This window comes from Eulemur rufifrons, chromosome 18 (assembly GCF_041146395.1).
Source record: "Eulemur rufifrons isolate Redbay chromosome 18, OSU_ERuf_1, whole genome shotgun sequence".
In the NCBI taxonomy this organism is placed as follows: Eukaryota; Metazoa; Chordata; class Mammalia; order Primates; family Lemuridae; genus Eulemur; species Eulemur rufifrons.
Genome location: NC_091000.1, coordinates 36,672,248 through 36,687,742, shown reverse-complemented (window position 1 = coordinate 36,687,742; position 15,495 = coordinate 36,672,248). Strand labels below are relative to the sequence as shown.

General features: G+C 37.6%; 1 protein-coding gene across 1 annotated transcript in view; it reads right to left on the bottom strand.

Moving 5' to 3' along the window:
* FHIP1A (FHF complex subunit HOOK interacting protein 1A) overlaps positions 1–15,495 on the bottom strand; it is an 84,033-nt gene that overhangs the window by 56,323 nt on the left and 12,215 nt on the right. The window contains exons 3-4 of the mRNA XM_069493211.1: positions 8,034–8,192; positions 6,144–6,230 (exon numbers count right to left, since the gene is read on the bottom strand). Of these exons, the coding sequence (XP_069349312.1) occupies positions 6,144–6,230; positions 8,034–8,192 (246 nt within the window). The remainder of the gene's footprint in view (positions 1–6,143; positions 6,231–8,033; positions 8,193–15,495) is intronic.

Here is a 15,495-nt window from a genome sequence, read left to right as displayed (position 1 = left end):
AGACTCTGGAAGAGTGCTCTGCACCTGGTGCACACTTATAAATGGTCTTTGAACAAATGATATTACCTTTTACTGTATATAAGATGGCAGAATTTGTCCTGGAATAGATACAATAATATTTTTGCATATAAAAGTATGTGATTTTTCAGAAATCATGATCTGTACACTCATGAGCTACACTCATGTTTGATCTTCACACCCTGTAAGGAGGAAAGAGGAGCATTATATCCTCATTGTGCACCTAAGGAAACTGCGATTCAGAGAGGTTAAAAGCTTTGTACAACATTGAGCAGCAGTAAATACAAGAGCCGCAACTAGAACCCAGATCTTCTGACTCATAATCTAGTATCTTCTACTGCACACCCTGCCTCTGCATGAATTCGTGTAATAAGTGTGATTTGGTGATGGTAACCTGTGCTTTAGATATTTCTTCATTGTTTATTCATATACTATCTAGCATGCTGTTAGCATTTCCACCTGTCACATTAACGTCTAACTCAGATTTTAGGTTCCAGAGGACCACGGTCGATACGCAGAATTAGGCAGTAAGTATAAATGATAAAAAGTAGATTTTCTAATGTGTTTCTAAAAATTTCAAGCTGCAGTTTATTTAAGTACAAAACCCAAACACCCTCTACAGAAGCCTTTGTACCTGCTAGTTAATGCTTGAAAATGCTGACACTAGTAAATCAGTGTGCTGATGGCTTCTACTAACACTCCTACCGTCAAAAAGTGGAGTCTATGTCCCCTCTCCTTGAAAGTAGGCGGTCTCTATGCTACTATGAACAATAAAATATGGCAGAAGTGATACTGTTCAAAGTTCCAGACCCAAGCCTTAGGAGACTGGTAGCTTCTACTGCCTGCCTCTTGGAACACTCACTCTTCAAGCCCTTGGAGCTCAACCAGCAAAGGAAGTCCAGCTGTCTGAGGTTGTAACACTGTGAAGAAGCCCAGGCTAGCCCTGTGGAAAGGCCGTGTGGATGGAGGGAAAAAGGGAGAGATCCAGTCACCCCCAAACTGTTGAAGCCCCAGCCAGTGAGGCCCCAGACATCACAGAGCAGAGATGAGCTGTCCCCACTGTGCCCCATCCAAATTCCTGAACCAGAGCGTTGTGAATATACTAATAATCAATGATTGTTTTAAGTCACTAAGTTTAGGGATAGTTTATTACACAGCAATAGATCACTGAAATACCACACTCTTTATTTTTTTTTTTTTTTTTTTTGGAGACAGAGTCTCACTTTGTTGCCCAGGCTAGAGTGAGTGCCGTGGCGTCAGCCTAGCTCACAGCAACCTCAAACTCCTGGGCTCAAGCGATCCTCCTGCCTCAGCCTCCCGAGTAGCTGGGACTACAGGCATGTGCCACTATGCCCGGCTAATTTTTCTATATATATATTTTTAGTTGTCCATATAATTTTTTTCTATTTTTAGTAGAGACGGGGTCTCGCTCTTGCTCAGGCTGGTCTCGAACTCCTGACCTTGAGCGATCCACCAGCCTCGGCCTCCCAGAGTGCTAGGATTACAGGCGTGAGCCACCGCGCCTGGCCCTACCACACTCTTTTAAGCTTCCCTCACTACCCACTTTTCGTGCCCTTTGTTCCTTCTGGGGCCCTAACTGACAAAATATGCATGACAGTCATTAGGATTGCTAATCACGTTCTAGACATCTCTTCTGAGAAAATCGTAGAAATGCACTTCCCCCTGAGAACAACTATGGCCTGGCAACTTGCTTTTAGACAATGAAAGGTGAACAGAAATGACATGTGTCATTTCCAGACAAAAGCTTGAAGAGCCATAAGAGGACACTCACTATGTTCTCTTCCCTCTGACACTATGACCACAGATATCAGTTCCAGATGGTGAAGGTTCTACCAACCTGGAGCCCTGAGTAAGGACAGCATGGAGAAAAGCTACCTACAGATTTTTCGTCCCTCAAACCAAGATGTACATGCAGTATGAATAAGAGATAAAGATTATTTCAGTCCTTGGGATTTTAACGGTGTTTGTGGCTGCAACATAATCACTATGACTGATAGAATTAGCTCCTTTGTCAAGCTAATCCTGACCAAAATGCCCCCACGCATTAGGAGTCCATTTGAATTCCTGAATATTCTGCACACCAGGAAAGAGGTCTCTGTCTCCAAATTAAAAAAATATCTATGTCCATCTTTTTCACATCTATAATCAGAAAAACCATGGAAATCAGCCAACCATCATGATGACGACAGAAATGCACCTCGCAGACCTCCTCCTACAAGGAGCATTGCTGACCAAGAGGCCCCGCTGCTAAACTCTAGAATGCTCTCCATATTTGCTCTGAGGCCACACTTCCTACAGGTTGCTCTCAGCCAGTGACCAAGTACAGCATGGATACTAAAGCAAGCCCATTCCTAGGAGACACAGGCCACCTCTGATAGCCTTTCTCAGACACTTTCAGCCAACCCTCTCTCCCTTTCCCCCTCTCTCGGGGTCAGACTGGCATTGCACTCTGACAACTCTCCCAACCTTCCATTTGCTCCCTATTTTCTCTCACACAGGCATTCCCTCAAATAAAATCCTTGCACATTTAATCCTATCTTGGCATCTGCTTCTCTGAGAACCCAGACTAATAGAACAGTATCAATGAATATGCAGTCTTGAAAATTTAGCTTTGACAAAGTGAACATACAGAGACAACAGAACTAGCTCTTGTTGGATACGGGCTGTCCCATTAATCTGAAGTCATAAATAAGCAGTTTTGTACTGGCTGGATATAATTCCTACATTACCTATATTAATATGGTATCATTTTCTTTAATATGACGTCTTCAAAGTATGATTTAAACCAATCTTTAAAAATTTAATCTTTCCAAATATCCAAAGTAGGCTTCCAATCCCTTATCCAAAACCCTGGAGACCGTGTGTATACTGGAATTCAAAACTTTTAGAAAATTAATATGTACATCTTACCTGACATAAGATTCCCAGGAGATCTGGGGCAACAACTTATGATCAAATATATTAATATTTCTTCCAGAAACATACAAACATTAACACAAGTGGGTTGAAAGTAAATAGTCTTGAGAGGGTGTAGGTAGAGTTTGATACCAAATGAGTTTAGCAAAAGTTAGGTTGTGTGCCAAATGAATTATAAGAAAATATTCAGTTTTCAGAGCTTTTTGAAGTTCAAGTTGTAGATAAGGATTTGTGGACCTTTATGTCTACACTACAGAAAATAATGCAGCCCTTTGAAAAAAAAAACAGAACGCCTCTGTACTAACACAGAAGAATAAATGGCCACCCTACAGTGTTGGATGAAGAAAGCATGTAACATAAGAATTTGCAAAACCAACCTGCAAAAACAGTATTATATCATACACATAAAGAATGGGGAGAGGAAAGGGGAGACTTCACTTGTTAAGCACTCCCACTCCCCACCTTTTATTACCCATAACTCTGTGACGACTTCATCTCTGGTTCAAAAGTGCTGTGGAAATACTGTTTATGAGTATTAACTGTGATGTGGGAAAATATTTAAGTATATTATTTATGAATCAGAGAGAATAGATTCGCCTCCGTAAACTGCCTACACTGATGGCAGGTAACTAAAATGTTACGAGTAAGGTGGTGGCTGAGATAGTGCACAAAGGAAATTTATTTAGGATACAAAATGAGGCTCACCTGTCAAGGCAGTGGGTACAGATTATGAAAAATGTAGACAAGAGCTTCCAGTAGATCACACTACCAGGTAGCCCTTCCCATATCAAAGGAGAGGAGACAAGAAATAGGATATGACTGCTCCCACTGGGAACTCCTCAAGAAACACCAATTCTGGACTTCTTTGCTCATGTGCCTCCGAGTCCCTGTCCTAACACTCCTTCCTGTCCTTTCAGCTCCTTCCTTCATCAACCACATAGTGAGCCAAGGGCCAGAGGAGAGGCTGTTTACCTTTCCCCAACCGTCCTCACTTCTAACCCTGCTAATTCTAAATGATAAAAACACAAACAAATTTTTTAAAAGATGGGGAACAGGGAGAGAAATTAATTAAGGAGGAAAAAAAATCCGTCTTTGTTCTAGCCACTTGCTATATAGCCCTGGGAAAAATTGTCTGCAATGGAAAAAAGTTCAGGAATCTTAATTAGGGCTTGGAAATTCAAATCTAATATAATAACATTCACTTTTCATTTTATATATTCAGCATTGACTCTTTTTTTTTTTTTTTTTACAATAAGCATGTATTAATTTCATGGTTTTAAAAATCTCATATTTTAATTATGGGCATAATTGAGAATAATATTAGGTAATATACGTCAAGTGCTATATCCGATGTTACCTATTAATCTCTTACGAACCACAGTCTGGGAAGGTACTAAGTACCAGCACTCTGTTAGCACTTTAACAAATATTCCATTTGTGTGGACCCTCCTAAGTCTAAGGTACTGTGCTCAGCACTGGAGATAGCCTGGTGAACAAAACACACATGAACCCTGTCCCCAGAAAGGATGTATACCACTGTGGAGACAGACATTAAACAAGTAATCACACATTTAATGATTCAGTTCCACTGTGGTAAGCATTATGAAGGAGAAGTGCAGAGTGACCAGTAAGATCTTCATAACAGCTCTCTGAGGTGGCTCTCGTCTTCAATTATGGATAAAGAGTTATTATTAATGTTTGTAACATTAAAGTATGCTAATTATAACACAAAATATACTGTACAAATAATAATTACAATAATTATTACTATTATAATAATGATGGGAAATTATTTTATGTCAATAGATCAGTGAGGTAAAGGAAGGAAATAAATGAGGAAGAAAGTATAAATGTGTGAGCGAGTCTATGGATAATTACTGCCAAAGAATTTCTACAACACTGTTGTATTCCTCTGCAGAGGAAAATTCCATGCAGAGGCTTAGAGGCATCCAATGCGAGACACCCATCCTATTCCTGGAACAGCAAAGTACTGACAGACAAAAGGGCAACCTAGAAACAAATACAAGGTTTGTATTTTCCAAAGCTATGCCCGATATTCTCCAAGACAGATCTAATTTCACAGACTTGGTCCCTTTGCACCCATAAACCACTGCAATAAACTGGAAATCTCAGTATTTCAATGTTTAAACCACGTCAAAGATTACCTCTTGAACCTGCAAGTAACACAAAAATCCCAGCCAGACCAAGCACTCTGTTTGTTCTGGAAAATGTGGCTACTGTGCTCAAAAGGCACTAAATGATAAGAGATGAACATCTTCCATCAAGATCTGCTGCGCTAAACCAGAAACCCCATCAGCATGGACACCAAGGCTTCAAAGTTACCATAATCAGGTATTCTTGGATTCTATAAAATAAGAGCATATAAAAATGGAACTTCAGGGTACAGAAGGTGGGCAATGTATATATAAAGGTGGGCAATTCCATCAAAACGACATAAGAAAGTTGCTCTTTGCTTCTCTCCCTGCCATAGGTGGTAACTCAAAAAGCTTGGCAAAGATCCTCTGAACTAAATACTGTACAAGTCTCTTTACTTAGTAAAGAAAAAACTCCTTAAAATTAGAATTCTAGGTCTATGGGTGCCTCCTGACAGCTCACAACGGAAAAGATATCAGCTGATTTATTATACAAAATGAGAGAGTCTTAAGGAATTCAGAGTGGTGCTAATGAGATAGCCAACCTTTGATGGGCCCTTAACTTGGCTTCACTTTAATTTTTGCTGTCACAAACTTGTTATAATAAAAAATTATGTTCTATTAAGGAGATAGCAAATCCATGGCACTTATGCTACCACTGCCCCCTCCATGCCCGCAGCAGTCCTTGCATTCTGTGTGACAGACACAGCTGGCTTCGGAGGCCAGCTCACCGAAGAGTTCCAAGTAGCCGCCTCCCGTGAACTGAAGCAGGCGTAGAGTCAGAGTCTATTTGCCAATTCTCCTTTACACTGACTGCCCTACTTGACACTCACAATACTGTATTCTACCAAATGAAGCCCATGAGACTTCAGCCATTGTTAAGACCTGTGTTGGATATTGCTAAGAAATACGGATGGAATGATAAGACAAATAAGGCTAAAGCCACCGTCAAATCAATTGCACTGTGTTTACCCTCCTCAGTTTCCATCAGTTGTACCATAAATAGACAGAAAATTACATGAGCCAATCACTGACCTTATGGAGAGCAGGAGCCAAGACTGGTACCAAAAACCCATTGTAAATGTAATTGACAAGCTGACGGCGAATCAAGGGGTGAGCCACCTAAGAGAGAAACATGAAGTCATAAAAAAGACGAAGGGTTTGATCAATCTTCAGGTCTTCTTAAAATAACACATTTCTGTGTATATCCCAGATTCAAAAAGGAAATCATATTTTGGACATTTATTTCATGGTTAAAGAGTAATTCAAACCTCACATTGCCATGTAATTTTTTCAAATGCTTTATTCCAATACAAACAGCTTGGCTAAAATTAGCAGAAGTTAAACTTATAAATTAAAAAATTGGTAATTTCAAAGTGACTGTTTGAAAAAAAATTCAACAAATAGGATATGTAGAAGGATTCATATATTAAAATTAGCAAACTGGAAAGAATAACTTTTTCCCCCTAACTACTTCTAGGTCACATCTCAACTTGTGACTAATTTTTTTTTTTTTAAAGAGTATAACTATCAAAATAGACAATTGAATACATTTTTTTTGCTACCAGAAAGAATTGTCTCATTTTGAAGATGCATTTTCTGATAGTCATTTATATCGGGGAGGAAGGCATTTGGAAAATTTTTTCATAAAAAGCAGATAATGTTCAAAAGCAGAAAACATTATCAGAGGCACACTTCCTATATTTGATTTCCAAAAGACATGTAGCACAGATAACCCTTCACTAATTTCTCTTGTAAGTAACCTTTTCAATAGTCCCCCCAAATAAAAAATCTTATAAGTATATGCTTTCAATTTCAAAATATAGTACGAAATATATAATTTCTCTGTGCTTAACCATGCCTGTTAGTTTTACTTCTCTTTCTAAAAAAAATGAAGTCAAACAATAAACTAAAAAGCAATTTCTAGGAAAGTGAAACTAGATCTTTAAATTACTGATAATCTCTCTCTCTCTGTGTGTACATTTGGGGAGGAACTAACAGTGGTTCCATCTTTTTTATTTCCACACACTTCTGTAAGAAAATGCTGATAGACTGCAATATTAAAGGAAAAAATAACTTAAAATGTAATCTATTTATCTTATATATAAATAAAACTTCCTTTGACTTAGCAATAAAAATGAGATGGGAACTAAAGTCATTTTGCTTGTATTTTCTTCCAGAAGCTATTTCTTTATTTGGTAGATAAACAGATTATAACTAACATTTTTCATCCTACAATCACCATAAAGAAAACTTGATTTCTTAATAAATCCAATATTAAGGTAATATTTATGCTGTATAGAAGCAAAACATTTTTGATGAAAACCTATTATATCCTTAAATATAAATCTTTTATTGAAAACAGTAACAAGAAATCTAAAGGTAAAAATCTAATCAAGAAGCCAAATACACAAGAGTTCAGTGGTTGTTTTTTTTCCCCCAAGCAGGCCAATTTCAAAGCAAATTTAATTTGTGTTGTTAAGAAGATGCTTAATTTCTTCTAAATTCAATTGGGATAACAATATTCTTTATGTAGTATGCACCATTAACCAAAATAAAGTATTTTTCTTTGTAGACTCCAAAGAAGACCTTGAAGTAAAAGTGGTATAATATGAAGTACTTAGAAACCTAAAAATATCTATTTAATGAGTTAGGTATTAAACTTATTTTTGATGGTTAAGTGTATAATCAAAACAGAACTAATACTTTATAAAAAAAGATAAAGAAAATCTATTCTTTTTTTCCTCAATTAAACCTTCCTGGCAACCTACAAACTAACATTTTCCTTCATTCGGTGGGCTTAAAGCATCAACATTCCATAAACATTTATTAAAATAAAAGAATGAATGTTCATAACTAATCCTTTGTGGTGCTTGTGTTCTGCATGAAACCAGGACAAAGGGATCCTTGACGGTGCTCTGGTACCTGGATGACTGCATTGCAGAACTCCAGGGAGTTCATGAACTGGACGAGAGAAGGGAGTAAAAGCCAGTCGTCTTTCAGAAGGCAGTGCCATTCCTCGCCTTTCTCTTCTAGCTTTGTAGGCAGGGAAGAGTAGAGACCACTGAGCCCAGTTGCAAGTACCTGTGTTTAGAAATAAAAATGTAATAAACTCTTTCCCAAAGTTCTTAACCTGCAACTAACAGCTCACAGGTGATACCAATGCTGCTAGTCTCAAGACTGAACTTTAAGTAGCAAGGTATTAAAGGTACTGGAGGATATCAGCTAGCTAGGAAGGATTCAGCAGGTGGAGACAGTAGGGAAGAACAACTCCAGCAGAGGTAATAACAGTACCAGAGCCATTTGGCTAACATACGCACGGTTGATAGGAGTGGCTCAACTCTTATGTGCTGGGCACTACGCTGGCCTAGGGTCAGGGGAGTAAAATGGCTACACATAAAGATGAATAAAACATGATTCCAGCCACAAGAAATTCAGGAGAGGAACAAATTCAAAAAGAATACATTATAGTACAATGCACCGGCTGCAAACACAGAGACAGTACATACCCCAATCTATAGGAGGAAGCCCTGGATGGAGGTGGTCCAGGACAGGTCACAATGGTAGGAACCACGAGGAGCTTCATGAGAAAGATTCTTTGCAATTCCTTGCATGTTTAAAGTCATGACTGACAGGCGCATGTTTACCGTTTAGAAAGCACTTTCACATATGTTATCTCATCTGATCTTCACAAACAATAGCAAGGAGAAACAACTGGGGGGCAGGGGACAGTTAGATATGGTGACAAGAGTTCAAACAGAGCTAATGTGGGTCTACACTGAGGCATCATGAATAGGAAAAGAGAGTAGAGAATAAATTTGAGCATTCCATGGAAGGTGGGTGCAAGGGTGATCTAACCGTGAGATCTATCAGTCCAGTGTTAATCCAAAGCTTCGTCCCTCAGCATTAAACTGACAGCATTGGGCTCGATAAGTGGGATGAGTGAGAACTCAAAACTGTCAAGTTATCCAACTTGGTCATTAAGAAGATGGTGATGATGCCTTTAATTGAGATAGAAATGTAGGAAAGGAACACATTTAATGCTGAGTGCTTGTTGATTTTACCTTGTGGAACATAAATAAGACCAGGTAAAACAATGAATTTCACATTGGAGGCCTCCCAGCTGGGAAGAGATGCTAGCTAAGCAGCATCTTAGAGACCCTGACTTGGCAGATGAGCACAGGACGGGCAGGAACAGCACAGACTGGATGCAAGGAAGTCAGCTACTGCCCTAGAGCACGTTCTGAGGTGACGATGGCCTCAAATGGGATGGAAATATTTAAGAAAACAAAACAAATTAGGCCCAGAAAAGAAGTAGTGACACACTCATCGATCTCACAGTCTAATGAGAGATGAACAGGCAATTATAATAGTGTTAGAAATACTCAGAATACACAACAGAAAAGATACCGTGCTGTGGGTGTACAAAAGGCTCTTACCCCTGACTTGAGGAGTTGGCAGCAGGAAATGTTCTCAGAAAAAGTGAAGTCTAAGGTGCTGAAGAATTCAAAGGAGTCAGCCAGAAAAAGAGTGGTGGAAGGAAGGATATTCCATGCAGAGCATGTACAAAAGCTCAAAGGAGAAAGAAAAGATGGTATCTCCTCCAGGAACTAAGAGAAGTACAGTACTCTTAGAGCATAGACTTATAGGTGAAAGGAGGCCAGCAAGGTAAATAGGAACCAAATCCTGCAAGGTGTTCTAGGCCAGAATAAAGAGCTTGTGGGGCATCCAAATGGAGAGCCCAGTGGACAGATATGTGGGTCTGATGCTTAGGAGAGAGCTCTGGGCCACAGATGGAGATCTAGAGCCATCTATATGTAGATGGTTCCTCAAGCCTTATAAACCAGAGAGAGAAGGAGGAAAGGGAGAATTAGACAGATGAGATATGACAAAATAATCCACAGTGTCAGGCATCAGAAACAGAAAGTCAGAAGGAGGTGTGGTGCCAGGTATGTTAAACTTGGAAAAAAATTATCTACAGACCTATTGTTGCCTCTCCTTTCCCCTTGTCCTGTTCCCACAGCACTCCATGCATCCCTCTGTGCAGCAATCATCCTTCCTGCATCTATTCGTTTATTGCCTGTCTTCTCCATCTCACTTGGTCTGACTGGTTCACGCCAGTCCACATTGGAGGTATGGGAGGTTTGTCCAGTCAGGTATGGTAAGTTTCAGACACATTCCCCGTGAGCAACATACCCAACTCAATCAACAGAGTACAGGCCAGGAGAGGTCTTAGCACAGAGAAAACAGATGAAGCCGTGGGAGGGTCTAGGAGGGGTGGGGGAGATGCTATAGGAGCCCACTGTGAAGTATAAAGGGCAGGGAGAGAAAAGACGAACTATTTTGGTACTGGAGAAACCAAAAGATTATGTACATTTCTCCATTCTATTTCCTGATAAGCTTTATTCACTCATTTATTCACTCACTAAAAAAAAATTACTGAGCACTTATTTCAGGCCAGGTACTATGTTAAGCATAAGAAATAGTAAACAAGATAGTACATTTATCTCTCTTTCAAAATCAGGGCTTCTATAGTCCCAAAGGAGAATGCCCCCTATTTAAAGTATTTAATTCCTTGTCAACATACCCAAACCACTTTAATTCCAGTTTTAAATGTGACCCAAATGAGTTGCTTGTTACAAATTAGAAACTTCTGCCAAAAGAGAACACAGACCAAAAGTTCTCCTTGAAGAGAAATCTAATCTTGACACCACATTTTTAAAATCAATTACATTTGCTAACTCATGCTAAATTAACCACAGAACAAAGGCTTTAATTCTGCATACTCCTGATTTCTTAACCACTTTGAGACTTTGAAGATGAATTCATAAAGACAGGCTTAATTTGTCTGACTAAAAAGCTGGGAATAACTATTCAGTATATCAATATAATTACAGCAACATTAATTTCCAAATTACATACATCAGCGACAGTAATTAAAAATAACACATACCTAATAGTCACTTTTTAAAATGAGTATTCTAAAAAAAGGCATGGCTGAGATGCAAAGAGAAGGCTGCCCATACAGAAGGATCCTGCCCGTACAGAGGATACTCCTATACAGAAGGATACTCCGTGTACAGAGGATGCTCCCATATAGAAGGATACTCCCTGTACAGGATGCTGCCCATACAGAAGTGACAGCTGAACGGGGAGTCCTGCCATGTTCCTGCCCCTACAAAGTGTCTCTGATACCTTCTTCTTAATGGCAAAGAAACAAGCAAGAAGATATTCTGCAGAATAAAGAGTACTGCACAGTCTTAAGAACAAGATTCCAAATCTTTACTAGTATTTACATCCTCCCTTCCAAGGCTTTTCTCAGAGTTCAGATTCATTCATCCATGCTGCACATATTTCTAGAACGCAGACTGTGGGCCAGGCATATGCAAGGTTGGGAAAGAGCAGTGAACAAGTTAGACCAGGTGAGAGGAAGAAGACAGCTGACCAACTAGTAAGCGGGAGAAAGAAGATTGCTATCCAAAGGAATACAGAGGACTGTGAGAACAGGACAAGGGAAAAGGAGAGGCAACACAAGTTTGTAGGTGATTTTTTCCAGGTTGAAGAGTTTAATAGCACAATCTGTTTACTTTTAAATTACATTTTTTAACTTAAAAATTGAATTATAAAAAATTTATATATGTATTTAATAGCTAATTAAAAATAAAACGCCCATCCATTATTTTAGCCTTTTATTGATCCTGATCACAAAAAAAGTTAATTGTAAAACATTATATTTATTCCCAATACATTAAGTATTAACCCCATATTTTACATTTATCTTCTCCCAGGAGTCTCCTTAAAAGAAACTCATCACTATACAAAACCATATGGATAACAACAGACAAAAAAGCAAACAACTTCCCTGGCAGCAGTACAGCATGGCAGTTGCTGAGACCATGGATTTTAATGTCAGACTAACATAGTTTTGAACCAGACTCTGTCACTGACAGGCAGTTATTAAAGTTCTCTAAATTTCAGATTCTTCACTAAATTGTTGCAAGGATTAAAGAAAATAACGCACGAACCAAGATTAGCATAATGTTTTACACACAGAAATGTTTCCAAAGGAGGAAAGAAACATGACATGCACAAAGCACCGAACACATCAAGTAATGTTTAACTTTAAATATCTAATGATACTCAGTTAATTTTAGCAAACACAAAGATTTTTAGCAGATGGCTTTAGTTTGAAGCTCACAGCAAAACACCTGGTGGGGACCATTTGATACAACCTGCCAAAATAAAAAGCCTCATAAATTTTGGATATGGGATAAATAACTTTCTACCTGCGGCTGTATACCTAAACGATGCTTGTTTTAATTTGCATTTCTTGATTTATGTAAACGCTGTTTTCTACATTTGCCAATATGTAACAAATGGTACAGGTCTAACCATCAATATTTGGTTAAAAAAAAATCAAAAGAAGTGATAGGGTCATTTAGTCCCCAGCCATTTGTTGGCACCAAATTGTTCCCTAGAGTGTCCTCATTCTCCTCCTTTTGAGGAAGCACATCTTGAGATAAGCAGCAGCAGAACCAGCAAGCTCTTCCTATCAACTATCACAATAAAGGTTTCCAAAAGTGGTCCAATTTCCTGAAAGAGTCATTACTCTTCCAACAGCCTGATGCTAACACACTTTGACAATCATACTAATTAGAGAAAGCTTTTTGTCAATTGTGGTCCTTAGCCGGATGGTTAATAGAGTATGTTTTTATCTTCAACATAAAGAGGGCTTTTTTTTAATTATGTTGTCAGATGTAATTATAGAAAACTGGGTACAAATGAGATTATGGGATCTATCCTGAGGGGCACCTTAACACAACAAAGCTCGTGTTTCATTCTAGCAAATAAGGTCAGCTGGAGATGTTGTTTTCCCTCCAATTTTAACGAACTGAATAGTGTTTTAAAACACAGTTTTGTAAAAGCAACAGTTACACAGTAAAATATGCTTATGACAGAGTTAAGTGGAAATCTAAACATTAAAACATGCTCCATTCTTGTCATAATATGTTTAAATTTTTCAATTATAAAATATTACAAAACAGAATAGAAACCCATCACCAAGACCTAACAGATTTTAACACTTTGCCATAATTTCTTCAGAGCACTCTTTATTTTTTTTCAAAAAATAAAACATTACAAATAGAACTAAACCCTACTCCAATCTCATTACCATCCCTTCTCCTTCCTTCATCCCCCAAAAGTAACCACAGTCTTGAATTTAGCATATATTATTCCTGTGCTTATTTTTGTACTTTTACTGTATACATATGTATCCAAAAAACAGTACATACTAGGTTTCTGTGTTTTAAAATTTTATGTAAATTGTTTGTATATTGTATGTAAACTTTTGTTGTTTTTTACTTAACTTGTTTTTAGATTTATTGGTGTTCATATATGTAGTTACATGATAATATATGTGATTCATTCACTTTGAATACTGAGTATCATTCCATTGATGTATGAATAAACCAGTTTATTTATCTTTCACTTCATATTTTTCTATTTTCTCTTCTTCAAATCACTGTTCTACTGAACATCTTTGTTTATATATCCTTATAAACATGTGCCAGATTTCTCTAGGCCAGATATCCAGAAATGAAACTGCAGGATCACATGGTATACAGATATTCAATTTTACTAAATATTGCCATACTGCTTTCCTGAGTTATTATACCAATTCATATTCTCAAAATTTCCTGGGTTTTTTTCCATACTCTTGATAACACTTGGTATTATCAGATATCTAACAGCCATTCTGGTAAGTATTAACTGGTGTCTCATTGTATCACCAATAGTGGGACAACCTAATGTGTCTTAACATGTTAACATGTCTCTTGCTATAATACCCTAAGTATACAGCATCACCTGTAAAGTATTCTTGCCAAAAATATTTAACCTAAATTTAATGCAGCAGGTAGACCTAACTCCAATTTGCAGGAAATATGGGTATAGGGACAACAAACTACACAAAAAACAACCAAATCCAGGATGTGGGGTATTCTGTAAGACAATGGCCTGGTCTCTTCAAAAGTCAATGTCATGGGGAAGAAAAGTGGCAGGTTGTTATATATTAACAGAGACTAAGGAGACATGATAGCTCCATGCATACCTTTCATGGGACTCTAGCTTGGGGGAGGAAAAGTTATGAAAGTAATTTTGGGCATAATGGGAGAACTGGGTATTAGATCATATTAGGAAATTACTATATAATTCTCTCAGGTACAATAACGGTATTATGGTTAGGTAGAAGAATGTCCCTATTTGTAGAGAATACAGGCTAAAGTATGTGATGCCTGCAACTTCATTTTAAATGGAACAGAAAAAATAAATAAAAGTATAGATGATAAATATACCAAAGAATGGCAAAATATTAACAAATTTTGAATTTAGGTGATATGTATATGGTGTTCATTTTAATTGTTCTCAATTTTCTGCATTTTACTTTTTCTCATAATAAAAAAGCTGTAAAACATAAATTGCATTAACTTTATGGATTTTTGGGAATGTCCCATCTACACAATATCTACAAACTATAGAGCTTTCCATTTATTTAGATCTTCTTTTACTTCTTTCAATAAAGTTTTATAATTTTCTCTATAAAGGCATTTCATATGTTTGTTAGACTTATTTCAAGATACTTAATGATTGTGTTGCTTTTTTAAATATTTTTAACATTTGCTTTTTGCATGTTGATCAAGTGAACCACCTGAATATTCTGATGATTCATTACAATGCCTGCTCTTCTTTAACAGCAGAACTACCCAAAACAATTCAAATAAGCCAAAACCCAAAATTTGTATAGCTCCCTCACAAAAGTGCCTTTTTAAAACAGTTTACTTTTTTAAAACAGTTTTAAGGTTCATGACAAAATTGAATGGAAGATACAGATATATCCCATATACCCCAGCACCCACATATGCATAGCTTCTTTTATTATCAACATCCCCTACATGAGTGGTACATTTGTTACAATTGATGAACTTACAGTGACACATTACAGTCACCTAAAATCCATAGTTTACATTGGGGTTCCCTCACGGTGCTTTACATTCTATGGGTTTGGACAAATGTAACCACCATTATAGTATCATAAAGAGTGGTTTCACTGCCCTAAAAATCCTCTGTGCTTTGCCCTTCATCCCTTCTTCTGCCCCAACACTTGGGGGAAAAAATGATCTTTTCACTGTCTCCATAGTTATGCCTTTTCCAGACTGTCATATAGTTGGAATCATATAACAGATAGCCTTTTCAGATTGGCTTCTTCCACTTAGTAACATGCATTTAAGGTTCCTTTGTGTCTTTTCATGGCTTGATAGCTCATTTCTTTTTAGCTGAACACTGTATTCCATTTTCTAGATGTACCATGGTTTATTTATCTATTCAC